The sequence below is a fragment of the Carassius auratus genome, chromosome 32 (assembly GCF_003368295.1).
Source record: "Carassius auratus strain Wakin chromosome 32, ASM336829v1, whole genome shotgun sequence".
In the NCBI taxonomy this organism is placed as follows: domain Eukaryota; kingdom Metazoa; phylum Chordata; class Actinopteri; order Cypriniformes; family Cyprinidae; genus Carassius; species Carassius auratus.
In genome coordinates, this window is record NC_039274.1 from 22639435 (window position 1) to 22654309 (window position 14875).

Sequence of the window (14875 nt, forward strand, 5' to 3'; positions counted from 1 at the left end):
ACGAATGCACCATTTTTTTTAACAATTAAACTAACTTTAAGATTTTACCAATTACTTGAAGAAAGTAAAATTAAGTTCAAGCAGGTGTCCTAGCAGAATAACAACAGGTGTAATTAATCACATCATGTTGCGCTAATGCTTGACACACATCAGTATTTCAGTGTAACGTTTTATATCTATTATGTATAATCTCTCTCTATAAAATAGCAGGCTAGATTTATATATCTATATCTAACAAACTTGTTGGGGGCACTTTTGTGACCGAAAATTCAGAGTTCATAAGATTGTAAAATAACCCTTACAAATTATGATGACCAGAATCATTAATTTACTCTGTCATTTAAAAGACTTGCTCTAAAAGAGCACATTATTTTGTGAGGAATTGTCTTTTATTTGAAAATAAAGGAGAGATGCAATGTGGAAACAAAACCCACAAATTGTTTGGCTTGTCTAAGTCATTATTTAATGTGATTCAATTGAACAGCCTGTTAAAAAAACACACAGTTGGACAGGAGATCATAACACATCTGCACGTTTCTCAACCATCATTGATCACCCCAGGCCACAGAAGTGCAGGAACTTGACAATGGGACAAACAACAGGTTTTCCTATTCCCCTTAAAATGTTAAGCCGTAACGTTAAAAGAACTGCTGAAATCCTTCCCTTCAGTTCATAGGTTTTAAACAGTCAGGCTACAACCCTCAACAGTGACAATAACTTGGGACAGTTCAGATTGAATCGAGAAACTGAGAGATGGACGAAATCCGGAGGTGTTTTCTTCACTCCTATGAAGCCAGTCACAGTGTTACACTGAAGTGCCCTCTGCAGGTGGAGCTGATTTATTGTCTTCAGGTTTCATGGCCGGGAAAAGAAGCACCTCCTAAAGAACAACACATGGATTCAGAACCAGTTTTTCTTTCAAACTGAATGAGATTTGATCGGTTTATAAACAGGGCCACAATGTCCTGTTTTATTCATATACATGCAGTGGTTCACATTTTTCATAGTCCTGAAATGGGGCCAAGGTGGGTGTTACCTTGATGTTGTTGGAGTCTGTGAGGAACATGGTGAGGCGGTCGATGCCCATGCCCCATCCTGCCGTGGGTGGAAGGCCGTACTCTAAAGCAGTGCAGAAGGTCTCATCAATAAACATCGCCTCATCGTCACCTTCTGCCTTGGCCTGTGGACACAGATGCAACATTCAGTTAACAACAAGATATTTTCTCAGTAAAGAAAAAGCAAAGTATGGGGGAAAAAAATTTCTTTACAGTATATTTTAATAGAGCATTCATATTGGTTGAGACTATGTGTCACACGATCCCGCAGAAATCATTCTAATGTGCTAATTTAGTGCCCAAGAGACACTTTTTATTACTATCAATGTTTTTTCCACTTAATATTTTTGTGCAAAACCGTGGTGAATATTTTAGGATTCTTTGAAATTAATTTTAAAAGAACAGCATTTGTTTGAAATGGAAATATTCTTTAACACTCTTTACTGTCACTTTTGATCAATTTAATGCATCCTTTCTGAATAAAAGTTTTCATTTCTTTAATTTAAACATTTATGCATTTTGCAGATGCTTTTATCCAAAGCGACTTACAGTGCATTCAGGCTATACATTTTGTTTTTTATCAGTATGCGTGTTCCTGGGAATTGAACCCTCGACCTTTTGCGCCGATAACGCAATACTCTACCACTGAGCAATCAAACCACCACAATGAAGAAACGAAGATCAAGTGAGTGACTAGAATTATTGCTTTATAACACCAGATAGGGGTGGGTGATATTGACAAAACTGTATCTCTCTATATATTTTTTTTTCAATATCCTGATATCGATATTCAGACGATAAATTTGCAATCCTTTAAAGAAAGGTGCGCAAATTGGCAAAGAAGGTCCAGTTGGTCTTTTGACTTGCTACATTTTACTTATTATTGTATGGAATTACTAGTTCATAAAGATATGAGACATTATTTATTTAAACATGAACCAAATTACTGTACTAAATCTTTATTTTAATACAAGAACAGTGCTTTTTCAGTACAATATATGTACGTAATATATTAACTTTGTGCTTTGCAAACAGTACTCTATTATTAATAGACTATCAACAATGTGACTACCTCTTTAAAAAAAAAAAAGTTGTGTTTTGCAAAATGTAAACATTAGAACACAACACAATATAACATTTTTGTATAGTATATTAATATAAAAGATGAGGATAAAAAAAGACAAAAAGGAACAAAATAAAAAAACAGACACTGCTCTGCAGTACGGCTCCGAGGTTCTGCCGGACCACAGATCGGAGGTCGTGGCATAATAGCTGACCTGCAATTTATGTGACCGCGTTTGTCGACAAGACTTGAACAGTTTTGGTAGAGCGGTTTCACTGAAATATCTCCTTGAAGGGCAGATTATATCTGGGATCTAAAGTCTGTTACATTAACCCAAAATGTAACCCATCCTACTCCACTGATTAAATTGGCAACATAGACCGTGCAATAAAACTTGTTACAGAGTTTGTAATTTGATAGTTTTTTTGTCATATTGTGTTTTCTTTGTGAATGTTTCTCCCAAGGTCTGTTGTGTCTGTTCTTTTTTAGTACCGTGTTTTTAGCAGCAGTGCCGTTTTGTTCAGCACAAAGCCTTTCGTACTCTTCAAACTGTGTTTTGTGCGTTGTATGGAGATGATAGAAGAGGTTGGTTGTGGTGCTCCGCTATACGGCGATCTGCGTACGACAAATTCTACAGATGGGCGACGTTTGTTGCCTGTCTTTTTTTGTCAAAACCAAACCATCTCCAGGCTAAAAAAGCTGACCCACATCTCGCCGTTAGCTCTTCTGCCACTGGTTTTGAGGATGACTGTGTATTGTTACTTTCTTCGCTCATTTTTGTGTTGTTGCGCTCGAAGCTAGATAACAAGTGACTGAGTAACATACGCATGGCCCACTGTAATGACGTAAGACGTCAGGGGCACTGAGGCATTATGGGCAGTTTCCCGTATTAATAAAAATGTTTTAGTTTGTACTAAAAAATATTTTTTTTCTAGAAGTTAAAAGAAGCCCTGTTCGTGTCGGAGGCTATTCCGGTGGATCTCTTGGTAAAAATGTATACCATCTTTTGGACTCATAAATTTTCTAATGATGCAATCACGAAGCTCGCCACTTGAGGACGCCAACAGACATTTAAGAAAAACTTTTTAACTTCAGTTTTCCGCAAACAACGCATGTTTTGCAAATATTTTCGCAAAAGTTTGATAGTAAACTAAACAAAGAAAGTCCCCCATAATTCAACAATTGGTGTGAGATTAACACAGAAAATGATTTGACAGTGCATCTTCACCTTAGCCTGCTGCTCAAACAGTTCTCGTTGTCTGATAGGATCATTCAACTCCGTGTAGGCGTTGCAGATCTCCTTCTTCATCACAAAGAGCTCAAAGCGCTCAGTTAGACCTTTCTGAGATCTGTGCCTGAGGAGGGGACACGTCAGTTGAATGTTTTAAAGAATTTGTGATTTAACTATACACTATAGTGAAATCAAATCAAAGTCAGGCAGATACCATTTCGCTAGAGGACTCATGATCTGTGGATGATCGCAGATGAATGTTGGGTTGATGCACTTCACCTCCAAGAAGTCTCCTACAAGCTGTCAACAAAAAATTGACAAAAAGAGGAAGAATGTGTTAGGGATGTGTAAAAAAATCGAATGCGATTTTCATGCGCATCTCGTCAGTAAAGACGCTCCTGTGAAGAGAAATCAAGTATTGCATATAATTAACTGGCCTGCTATTTAAGCTTCTGGGGCAGGATTCATGAAAATCTTAAGAAATTCATCATATAATGAAAATAATTTTCATAAGAATGCAAATTCGAAGTGCTAATCTTAATTTTTTTTTTCTTAATGTAAAAAAAAAGAACGTAATATTCAGATCGATAAAAAAACTCAAAGGAAATATTTTTTAATTTGATGCAGATTTCTATAATCATAAGTGTGCAATTTTTTTTTTATTGATTGAAGGTTATTTAACAGAAGGTTATTTTTATTATTATTTTTTTTAATAGTCTGTGTATTCTAAATGGCTGCCGAATATCTTTTAATAAAAAAAAAAAAAAAACACTTTTAAAGGTCCCTATTTAACTCTATTGTTCTTCTTTAATACTCATCTATTTTTGTAACTAAATGTAGAAATCTAGCAAAATCATGTAATGCATAACGTTTTACATCATCAATGCTCATTCCTAATAATAGTTATATGTGTTATATGTTGCTAATGTTATGTTGTAATGCTAAATAGTTAAAAAAAATTATAATAAAAATAAATAAAGACAAGTTGGAGGTTTTCCTGACTTTAAGAGATTGATCACGATGAATTTTTAAGAACAGGAATTTCCTAAAACGTTTCAGGAATTCATCTTATGTTTTGTCTTTAGAACAATCTAAAGGAAAATAATAAAGTTAAAAAAACAATGCATTCCCAAAAACATTTGAGAGTATTTTCCATCCCATTTCTATTCTAGTGGCAGTTTTTTGTCCAGTACTTCATACCTTGTCCAGAAGACGAGCAGTCGTCCTGGGAGGAGGGCATTCAACTTCTTTCTGGACACAAAGGTCATCTAAGAACTTGCGTGTTTCTGTAAAAAAAAAATAATAAATGATGAGCTTTAATCATTCTAGCAACAGAGCCCCAGCATACATCGAGTAATTTTCCCAGATCTCCTCTGTGCTCTTTTTATGGACCGTAACCCTCACCATCACTGTCGTAGGTGTCAGGAGCCGGGAACTTCACCCCCAATTCCTTCTCCAGGTCTTGAGTCATGCTGATGCGTCTGAAAGGAGGAGTGAAGTCTATTTCATGGGCTTGTCCCTCCGGACCATCAGGATGATACTTCACCTTATAACCTCCGGTGATGTGCTTCACCATTCCTGTGAAAGCAAACAAGAGATAAATCTGCTGGGAGATTTCAATCTGAGAGATTTCTGTCCCTTAAACAAACATATGAATGGATTACTTTTACAATGTCTTTATTAGCTCTCTGAAATAGCTTGAACATGTTTGGTTATGTGGTCTTTCAATGGATGGACAAAGACTGAAGACAGGAGGGCAAGTATCATATCTTATCATATTAATGTCAAGCACTAAAAGCATGCACAAAGCACACATTTGGATTTGCTTCAAATGCCAGAGATAGTTGGGCCCCAAGTTTATTATGCGAGAGAAACTAAAATACATTTTTATAACGTTTATTTTGTCTATTTTTACGTCTTTTTGTTCTTGCATTTTACATTAATTATGAATGTAATAAGAAATGTTACTCATATATTATTAATGTGAGTTTAACTGTGTTTTTTTTTCTCTCCCAACCATACAATTTTCATAACATGCAACTTATTTTCTGGAAAACATTGGATGAGACAACAATTTTTATTTTTGGGTCACTTTTAAAAAGCACTAAGAAACTAAACCATTAATGTTCTGCTTTTACTGAACGTTTCCAGTTTCTTAACAAGCTTGTGTGCGCGAAGCAGAAAACGTGGACGGAATCTCAAAATCCAGTCATGAAAATTAAACTCACATTTTAATATGGACAGTCAAGGAATTTGTCAAAGTTAGCATTAATTAATCAAATCAAATCTCCATATGGACCAGTATCTGTTAATGTTAAGCAGCAAAGTTGGTTGAAATATGAATCCTACATGTTCTGCGTGTCTGTGTGTATGAATGAATGAAGTGTGTGACCCTTGCAGTAATTTCAGCATCTGCCTTCTCAATGAGGACATAAATACATAAACAACATCACCAGAACTGTTCTGCATCACTTCACAAGCATTTTACTGTTTCATTAGAGTAAAACCAGTGTCAAAATAAAAGCCTGTCAAAATAAAAGTTCATTTTTACATAAAGGCATTGTGTTGTAAATAATTAATTAATTAATTTTAATAGCAAATCCCCTTTATTTACCAAAAAATAAAATGTTTAAATTTCATTAATTAAAAGACTTAAATTTGGATGAAACTTGTTTACTGTTTTTCATAATTATATTACTTGTAGAAAACTTTAAACACAATTGTAAATAAGTATAAATAATGGCATTGGTTTTATTTTGTGATAAAAAAAGTGTTTTTTTTTATTAGCATATTTTTGTGTTCTGCTTTGGTACCGAAACTGGTACAGAGAATTGTGGATTTTCACTGGTATCGGTACCGAATATTGAAATTTTGGTACTAAGAAAACACTACATTACAGATCACAAAATGAGCTAAACGAGGCACAGCAGCGGTTTAACAAACCTGAGAGCAGCTTCTCTGTGATTTCCATCAGGTCGTGATAGTCGGCGTAAGCCATGTAGAACTCGCATGTGGTGAACTCTGGGTTGTGGGTGAGATCGATGCCTTCGTTACGGAACTGACGCCCGATCTCATACACACGGTCGATTCCTCCGACTACCAACATCTGGAACGTTGATGAAGGTTAGATATTATGCAATACAACTCAGGAATTCCACTCCTGAACTACAACTGCGGTTATACAGTTACCTTATGGTAAAGCTCAGGAGCAATTCTCATGAAAAGTTTCATATTGAGCTCATTGTGGTGAGTAATAAATGGTTTTGCTACAGCACCACCGGGTATCAGGTTCATCATGGGTGTTTCGATCTGTTAAACACATTCACAAAGGGCAACCATTGAAACTTGAAGGAACTCTCTCAGGAGACGAGTAAATCTGCATAGCTTTTCTCAGCAGAAATCAACCTCCTCACCTCAAGAAACCCAAGCTCGTCCAGAAATCTACGGAGATAGGTGATGATCTTGGTGCGGGTCACAAACTTCTGTCTCACAAAGTCATTAAGAATCAGGTCCAGATACCGCTGTCGGAACCTGGTTTCCTGAAGGAACAAGGACAGAAAAATACAATCATGTAGATCAGTACATGCAACATTATGAATGAAGAATAACTGACACATCAGATATATTCTTTAATAGGTACTCGGGCATCTACTGTGACAATCTGTAAATGCTAAGGATCTGAGTATAAGTCAATGTTTCTTTGAGCAATAAATACTGAATATATATATTGATTATTTTCGTAAATATCATGCAACTCCTCTGTGAAAAAAAAGTGTGCACCCACTTCAAATCTTAAAATTGTATTTTCAAAAACTGTACTTGCATAATATAATTGTAATGAAATAGACCACTTTCATAACTTACATTTCTAAAAAGCTCATTTTGGAATAATTTGAAATGAAACATTTTAATATACATTTTAAATCTTGACTTTTTCTTCTGTCGTGGTAAAATACTACAAACCAACACTTTCTGTGTTCACTTAGTTCATATATTTTAAATGTGCTAAAATGCAACTTAATTACAATTAGATTTCAATAAACGACATACAAATTTCAATAGAAAGTATATTTTAGTTAACCATAAATGCTTGTCTGTGCATTGAGCAGAACCCTTTAAACCTTGTTTTAAAGCAAAGGTTGAACTACATTTAAAGACGTGCTTGTTTCCTACTTGAGGTGGACAAAAAAGCACTTAACATGTAATTATGTGTCTGGAAACCTCAAATTCAGTACCCACCTACATATATTCTTTTTAAGTATGCTAAAATGTATTTCTTTTTCAAAAGCAATTGCTTTGTTAAACGGCATATTTGTTGTAGCTCTGCTATTGTACGGACACTAAAATGTAAACAGGAGTCACTGCTGAGGAGGAGCAGAACTCAAAGAAAGGTGTTATTTCCAAGGTGTTTCAACAACTAGACTATACCTTGTCTTTCAGGCCAAAGTGAAGGTGGGGAAGCATATGAAGGCATGGAGACAACAGAGTCATCTCGATCGGGATGATGCTCAGCTCGCCCTTCTTAGTCTTGCCAGGGTTCCCCCGGACCCCGATGATGTCCCCTCGCCTCAATTTGTTATTGATATGCACAAAATCTTCTTCTGATTTGTAGTTCCTAAGAACGGCAGATCAAAAACTGGTTATTTTACTGCAACAATAAAGAAAACAAAAAAGACTGAAACGTGATGGCGCAGAGTGTAAATCAGACCTGGAGTTGGCCATGACCTGCAGCTTGACTCCCTCTCCTCGCAGGTCATAGAACAGCAGCTTGGCACCTGAAGCCCTCTTGGCGTGGACACGACCTTTCGATCAAGTGAAACGCAAGGGTACAAAATAAGAAAAGGATCAAACTGTCTTCAAAAGGATATTCAAACAGCAGAAATCTCTCTTTTTATATTAATTTATCACATTTCTAGGTGGATGAAAATCATAAGATCATTGACCAAAACCAATATCAACTCACAAATGCCAAGATCTATCTTTTAGTCCATGTTGATTTCTGTTGAAGCATGCACAGAATTCATTCAACCAAACATTATTTGTAGAGCATGTGCAATTTTTCTTTTCTTTTTCGAGCTTTCTGTCAATTTAATCACAAAATGCATGCAATAAATATGATTTTGATGCTCTTTAATGCGTTGAGACACATCGGCGAAGCCACAATTAAAGTGGCAAGCACATAAACCGAGCATCACTTCCTCTTCACGAAGTTCTCCTTTACTATCAAGTCTCATTGCTTCGTGTTTTTTAACCATTGAAATTTACATCATAAAGTCGATAGTTTGCTAAAAAAATTAAATTAACTCCAGAAAGGATAACTTTTATTAATATGCACTATTACTTAGGTGATCTTTAAAATTTTACCCAAACTGTTAGCAATGACTATATTTCATGGAGAAAGTTTTTATTAGTCACTGCAATTATACTTAAAAAAATGAATGCATGCCAAGTTTATTTATCCAAATATAAACAAACTTAATTTTCGGCTTTCAGCTAACTGAAAACATTCAATTCGTTTTTATCGAAATTATTTTAGTGCATCACTACTGAAAATACAAGCAGAGGACATTTACCTGACAAGCTGAGGACGACATCTGTCAAGTGGTCCCCCGGCTGAAGGTTGTTATATCGCTCGATGAACGCAGTAAGAGACAAGTCCACGTTGAATTTGTGAGGGTATGGGTCTTCAGCGGTTCCCTTCAAGGCTTGAATGGCTTGAGAGCGTATCTTGAAGTATTGCTGCATTGAAAATGAAAAGATGAGAAGAATCTTATACATTTCGTTCTGAATTAACGGGACTTCCATAATCGAGAATCAACGTACATTTGGGTCAAGAGTCTCCTCGTCGTCCCCATACGCATTTTGCTGTGACTTGTCAGTGGTCTCCTTCGGTTCCTGCTCTTTGACCTTGGCTTCCTTCTCAGCTGCTTTCTTCTCAGCTTTCATGCGCCTTTTCAGCTCACTGAGGACAAAGAAAGACGCTCAGTCGCCGCGGTAGATAAAACACTACAGGCATTGGTGTTGCACATCTAGCTTTGGAGGTCTATATAGCAAGCACAGTTTTTTAGTGACAAAAGGTTGGTCGCTTTTCACATGAAATGGAAACACCACCAACCTTTTGCCACTTCTCCAGCGACTTCCTTCAATAAGCAAAGGCAGGTTTTGTGAGCTGGGCAGAGCAAACGTCTGCGGCCTGAACGCTTGCAGCCTGCATATTCTGACCAGAGTCAACATGATGCGAACGTCCTATTTGATGAATCAAGACAAATCAAGGTACAAAAACAAAAACGTAAGATATGGTTGGTATTGTATCATAAATGTATTTTGGTATCTTTGTTGTTGCCTTTTCCAAATAATGGGCACAGTATAAATTGTGCTTGTCATTCTATAATAAGAACAATAATGCTGTTATGAAACACCTGACAGAGAGCTACATGACGAACAGGGACTCTGAATGACTCGTTCGTTTGAGTCGGAATGAATCTTTCGAATCGGTTCAAATATAAACCCAATTCGGAACATCTTAAACGTACTACGTTTATTATTTACGAGACAGGGCTAAAATGTAATGCAGAAGTTGAAATGATAACTAAGTTTGCTCGCATTGTATTTCTGAATCCGTCAGATCGTTTATGGTCCAATAACGTTAGTGAAAGCATTTAGGGTCAAACGAGTAACGTTAGATAAGCTAATTGAACAGCGGAGAAGCTACCATAAAATAAGCATACGAAGACACGACGAAGAATAATGAATGTGAATCGTATTTTTGAAAGGATCTCTGAGTCGAGCAGAGGCACGGGAATCCTACCACGTTGCCCGGCATGCATTTCTCCACATCGAGCTCATATATCACAACGGACGAGATAAGACACATAATACACACATGCACACTTCTCTTAAGTGTTATATCTCACAGAATCGATTTAAGCGCTGTAATGCTATAAATGCGTGTACTTTTTGCTGAGTTTCTCTCCATCCACAACAGCTCCGTCTGCCATGTTCTCCGCGCTATTCCTCGAGACTCACACACACACGCCACACATCCGGGGCCTGAGCTCCTAACAACTTTCAATGTAAAAGTACCGGTGCTTGTTGTTGCATCACTTCTTTTTACTTCTAATTAATTTCTTTCTTTATTTTGTCCCCCCCCCCCCCAAAATAAATAAATAAAAAAAAAAAAAAAATATATATATATATATATATATATATATATATAATAACACGTTACTGCTTGTTAAATTATGAAACTGTAAGATAAGAAAAAGATCAAATAAAGAAATGGAAACACACATTCATACATAGATATGTATATATATATATATATATATATATATATATATATATATATATATATATATATATATATATATATATATGCATGTTTGTGTGATTATATATATATAGAGAGAGAGAGAGAAAGAAGGAGAGAGAGAGAGAGTGTGTGTGAGAGAGAGAGAGAGAATGTTTTAAATATGTGAAATGTAAAGGTGTTTAATATATTTATTTGATTAAAAAATAGGCCCACACATGGACCTAATTTAAAGTTTTGTCTTTTGAAGTACTGCTCACATATATATTTTTTTATTCTTAAATAGCATTACTTCGACAGTCATGTTTGTATGTTATGCACAATATACAATGCAGCTTCTGTATTGTCGAATATTTGTAATAAGCATTTGATTGAGACAAAACGCATTCTGTAGTTAAACGTTTTAAACCGTAGGCCTAAGTGATCTCGTCATATTGTCAGGCTGTGAGCAGAGACCTCTGTTGCTCAGAAAACAAAAGTGCAGTTCTCTTCATTCATTGCAAACACAGGAAATAGCTCCATGCAAAGTTCAATGCATGCATGAAAGAAAACAAGTAAAGAACAAGTCTGGAGTTATTTATATTTAACCTATTTTTATTGATACATAGCAGCACATTTACAGGAAAAAAATAAATGCAAGAGTAAAAATGCCCCAAAAAAAGCAAAATACATGATTTGTGTAATAAATTGTACAAATATGTCAGAAGTAGCTTTTTTTTTCACATCCAATGGAGACTTTCCAAATCTGACAACACATTATTGCAAACTGACACATGAAAGTATATTGCTGTAAGATTGACATAATACCTATAGTGCACATCATTATAGCACATAAGGAATTATCATATATTAATAAGCAACAGAAGCATAACAGTTTAAGTTCATTTTTGATGAAGGATTAAAGAAATCCAACTGAATATGAAAAAGCAGTATTTTCTGACTGCTTAACTCTTTAAAGCAATATATTGCCTGCTGAAAAAAAAATATATTAAACAAAAAAAACATATATATTGCCTTTTCTTTATGTAGTCATACATGTTTATTGGTTGGCCATTGGCTTCATGAGCAGTCAAAAAGGCAATTGCCATGAAATTATCTGCTTTTAAATAAAAAAAATCAGAAGGCACAGCTACCAATTACTTTATATTTAGAGCGTCAACCAACATACACATTTATTGACTTTAAAGGCATATTGTTTAGTATCGATTTTGTGACTGGGATGAATTGGAAAAAATGTGTTTCATTATACAAATAAATTAATCAATTTGTTATATGCAAAGACTTTTCAACGGTGACTTATGACTTTCAAAGAAAATTACTACTAAAGGACAGACATTGCACAATTACATTTAATTGATAAAAAAAAAAAACGTATTTCACCCAAAATGGATGTTTAGATTTCTTAATTAAACTAAAAATAATTTATAATTGGTCCCAAGAATCATACAAATCTGATATTTTTTTTCATGGGTGGGATGGCAATGTTTGTGTTTATGGCTTACATTTCCCAAAAATTTATGAAATGATTATAGAAAAGTTCGGTTTTAACAAGCAAGTTATTAAATCCCTTAATAATCCATAATATCTTTTTTGCAGTAGTGAAAGTACAACAGGAAAGTATAATACAGACTCTCAACCATGTCTGTGTAGCCTAATCATGATGTTGCAACAGTACATGGACAACACACATTTTTTTCTTTAATAGATATAAATATTGTTGAAATTATGCATTTGAATTGAACTCTAGGCGTTGAGTCTAACGGTGTAAATTCTTGAGACACAAAATAAATATTTTTTAAAAAGATGTATGGTGAAAGTAAAACATTCATATAAATATTGAGTATTATGGGGTTGGGGAGGGGGGCAATTAGTATTGTACAGAGATGAAGATAAATCACAAAAAATATACTTTTTTTTCCAGTTCCTGTTCACAGTTCTTTCCCACGCAGAGATATATGAGAGCACCCTTCAAGCAAAACTTCTCCAAAAAGAGGATAAAATAGTCTCTACTAAAAAGTAGGCATAAAAATCACTCAAGGTACTGAGCAAAGAAAACGGTCAAAAATTTGACATTGAATACCATATAGCATGCTCAAATGAGCCATTTTTGTGGACATTACAGAGAACAGCTCCCTCATAATGTATATATTCATCCTGATGCTTACAACAAGACAATCTGCCAGCTAACTTCACATCAGCCTAATATTCAAACTAGTTTGGCAGCTTTACATCATGTGTGACGCTAGAGCACATACATCACATGAGCTTGACATTACCAGAAATATATAGCTCACATAATGTTTCTCTACATTCGAAACAAACTCACTTCATAACCGAATATACCAACACTGAACCACCTCAGCCGCAAAAGAAATGGCCAATATTTGAAAAAGCAGATCCGATGTTTCACGCGGTCTTCAGTTTTGACATGCCGTCTATTGGCTATAAAGTTTGAAAATTGATGCAAGCTATTTCTGCCACAAAAGACAAAGGGTAGCTTCCCCAGCATATTCAGCGTTTGTATTTACTGTATGCCAGTGTGTTGGATAATACTGGTTGGACACTCCTTTCTGATTTGCAAATAAAAACAATCTGCCTCATTCCAGCGTACCAGACACTGGCGAATAAAATAACCCATCACAATGACACAAAATGATACAAGCGTGAACCATCAATATTTTAGAACCAGTAAAGGAATACAGAGATATCATCAGAAAACAAAAATGTCACACATATGCATGTATATAGGACACTCGGACATGCAAAACAAAGTAGACACCAAGCAAGAAATTACTTATGTAAACCAAAATCACACATAAATATCAGAAGCAATTTGTTTTTCAGATTACTGATATCTGCTTTTTTGTTTTGTTTTTTTAAATCAGGAATGTACATTTCTAATTGGTTGTATTATACGGGTTAGTCTAAAATAGACAGAAGTCCAAAGAGACGAAGGACACTAGAATTATTTATACAGTAAAAATGTTTTGAGATAGATCTCAATGAAATGTCAATGAGTCACACTGAAAACATATATAAAGTGCTAGAAGGAAAATGCTTTTTTATTTATTTTATTTTTTTACTTCGATATTTTCTTTCCCCATTTGACTGAATAAAATATTTTTTCCAAAAGAAAAATAGCTTATAGAAACCGAAGTGTATTGAGACAGAAAGGCATTAATGTCTGTTTACAAAAAGTGCTGAAAATAAAAATCTCACTGCAGACTGCTTCTATCAAGCTTTCTTGATAAGGTGTTTAGTTAACTGCTAAAAATAGATATCACAGGCTCACTGAGAAAGTGGATTGTCTACAAATCCTGTTCAGGCATAACTGCAGTCCTCCCATGTGTCCTGATCTTCTAAAAATGTTCTCTGTCACTGTAAAAATAAAGAGATACTCGCGGCAGCGTTTTAGTTCTTCAGACTCCTACACCGGAGAAACCCTCTGGGGAATCTCTAGGTTTCCAGGTGCCTCAAATATCCTACTGTGTACTCAAGCAACTTCAATATATATATCAAATGCCACAAAGCCTTTATTTACGATGGGGTTGCTGCGGAACTAATGACAGTCTTTATAGCAGGAACATATGGGTTGCATTTTGTTAGTTCCTCAGAGAAATGCTCCTCTTGAAAAGATGCATTGAGGGTCTCCAGACAGAAGTTGTAGATCCTGGATCAACAGGCGACTCTACTTTCTCAGTAACAAAGTCTAAAGTGGATGTCTTGCTATTTCTTTTAAGGGGTCTGAGCGAAATACCTCATCCTATATTCTTGAAATATTCAAAATAGAGGATACCCCGACTATCCAAGATGTGTACAAGAAATCTACAATCACATATGGAATGGAGATTTTGGGGCAGCTACACACACTGAAGGTCCTAGTAGGAGTGGGAGATGTTATTGCTTTGCTCCTGGAGGCTCACCAGAAGGTCGTCAATCTTCTCCATGTTCTGAGAGGTTGTCAAAGTGCTCTGCACGGTTCCAGGGTCTGACAGGGACTGCCCAAGTAAAGACTGGATTTGCCCCTCACTCTCTTGCTGACTCGGTCCAGACTGATTGATGGCAATGATCTGATCAGAAAGTGTAGATCCTTGGCTGTTCATCAGCTGACTGCATTCTGAAGAAAAGAGATCGTTAGAATGACTTATTGCTCTGAAATATGAGTCAAAAAGTTATAAAGCAAGTACAGGGCTCAACAATGAGGACTGCCCTATAAT

General features: G+C 35.6%; 2 protein-coding genes across 10 annotated transcripts in view; both read right to left on the minus strand.

Annotated features, from left to right (window-relative positions):
• Positions 1–440: 440 nt before the first annotated feature.
• LOC113051847 (lysine--tRNA ligase-like) lies at positions 441–10429 on the minus strand. Of its 2 annotated transcripts, XM_026215981.1 has the most exons (15): positions 10304–10405; positions 9465–9595; positions 9173–9311; positions 8923–9088; positions 8058–8151; positions 7778–7964; positions 6763–6888; positions 6539–6658; positions 6293–6455; positions 4754–4927; positions 4550–4635; positions 3564–3649; positions 3347–3473; positions 1037–1180; positions 441–880 (listed from the first exon to the last, which is right to left on the minus strand). In XM_026215981.1, the coding sequence occupies exons 2-15, from the start codon at positions 9581–9583 to the stop codon at positions 806–808; spliced, it is 1806 nt and encodes a 601-aa protein (XP_026071766.1). In that variant the 5' UTR covers positions 9584–9595; positions 10304–10405; the 3' UTR covers positions 441–805. The 2 variants fall into 2 exon arrangements, with proteins under 2 accessions (XP_026071766.1, XP_026071767.1); XM_026215982.1 differs by lacking the exon at positions 9465–9595 and having other exon boundaries at positions 10304–10429.
• Positions 10430–11231: 802 nt separating this feature from the next.
• The window catches only part of LOC113051848 (nuclear factor of activated T-cells 5), a 37776-nt gene continuing 34132 nt past the window's right edge, over positions 11232–14875 (minus strand). For all 8 annotated transcript variants that reach the window (XM_026215984.1, XM_026215983.1, XM_026215990.1 and 5 more), the window contains one exon: positions 11232–14775. In XM_026215984.1, coding sequence (XP_026071769.1) covers positions 14537–14775 — 239 coding nt within the window. In that variant the 3' untranslated portion in view covers positions 11232–14536. The remainder of the gene's footprint in view (positions 14776–14875) is intronic.

Coding starts and splice junctions, on each gene's coding strand:
- LOC113051847 (XM_026215981.1), bottom strand. CDS start 9,583: ATGTTGACTCTGGTCAGAATATGCAGGCTGCAAGCGTTCAGGCCGCAG. Junction 6,889..7,777: donor ACTTTGGCCTGAAAGACAAG/GTATAGTCTAGT, acceptor TTGTTCCTTCAG/GAAACCAGGTTCCGACAGCG. Junction 881..1,036: donor CAGACTCCAACAACATCAAG/GTAACACCCACC, acceptor GTTGTTCTTTAG/GAGGTGCTTCTTTTCCCGGC.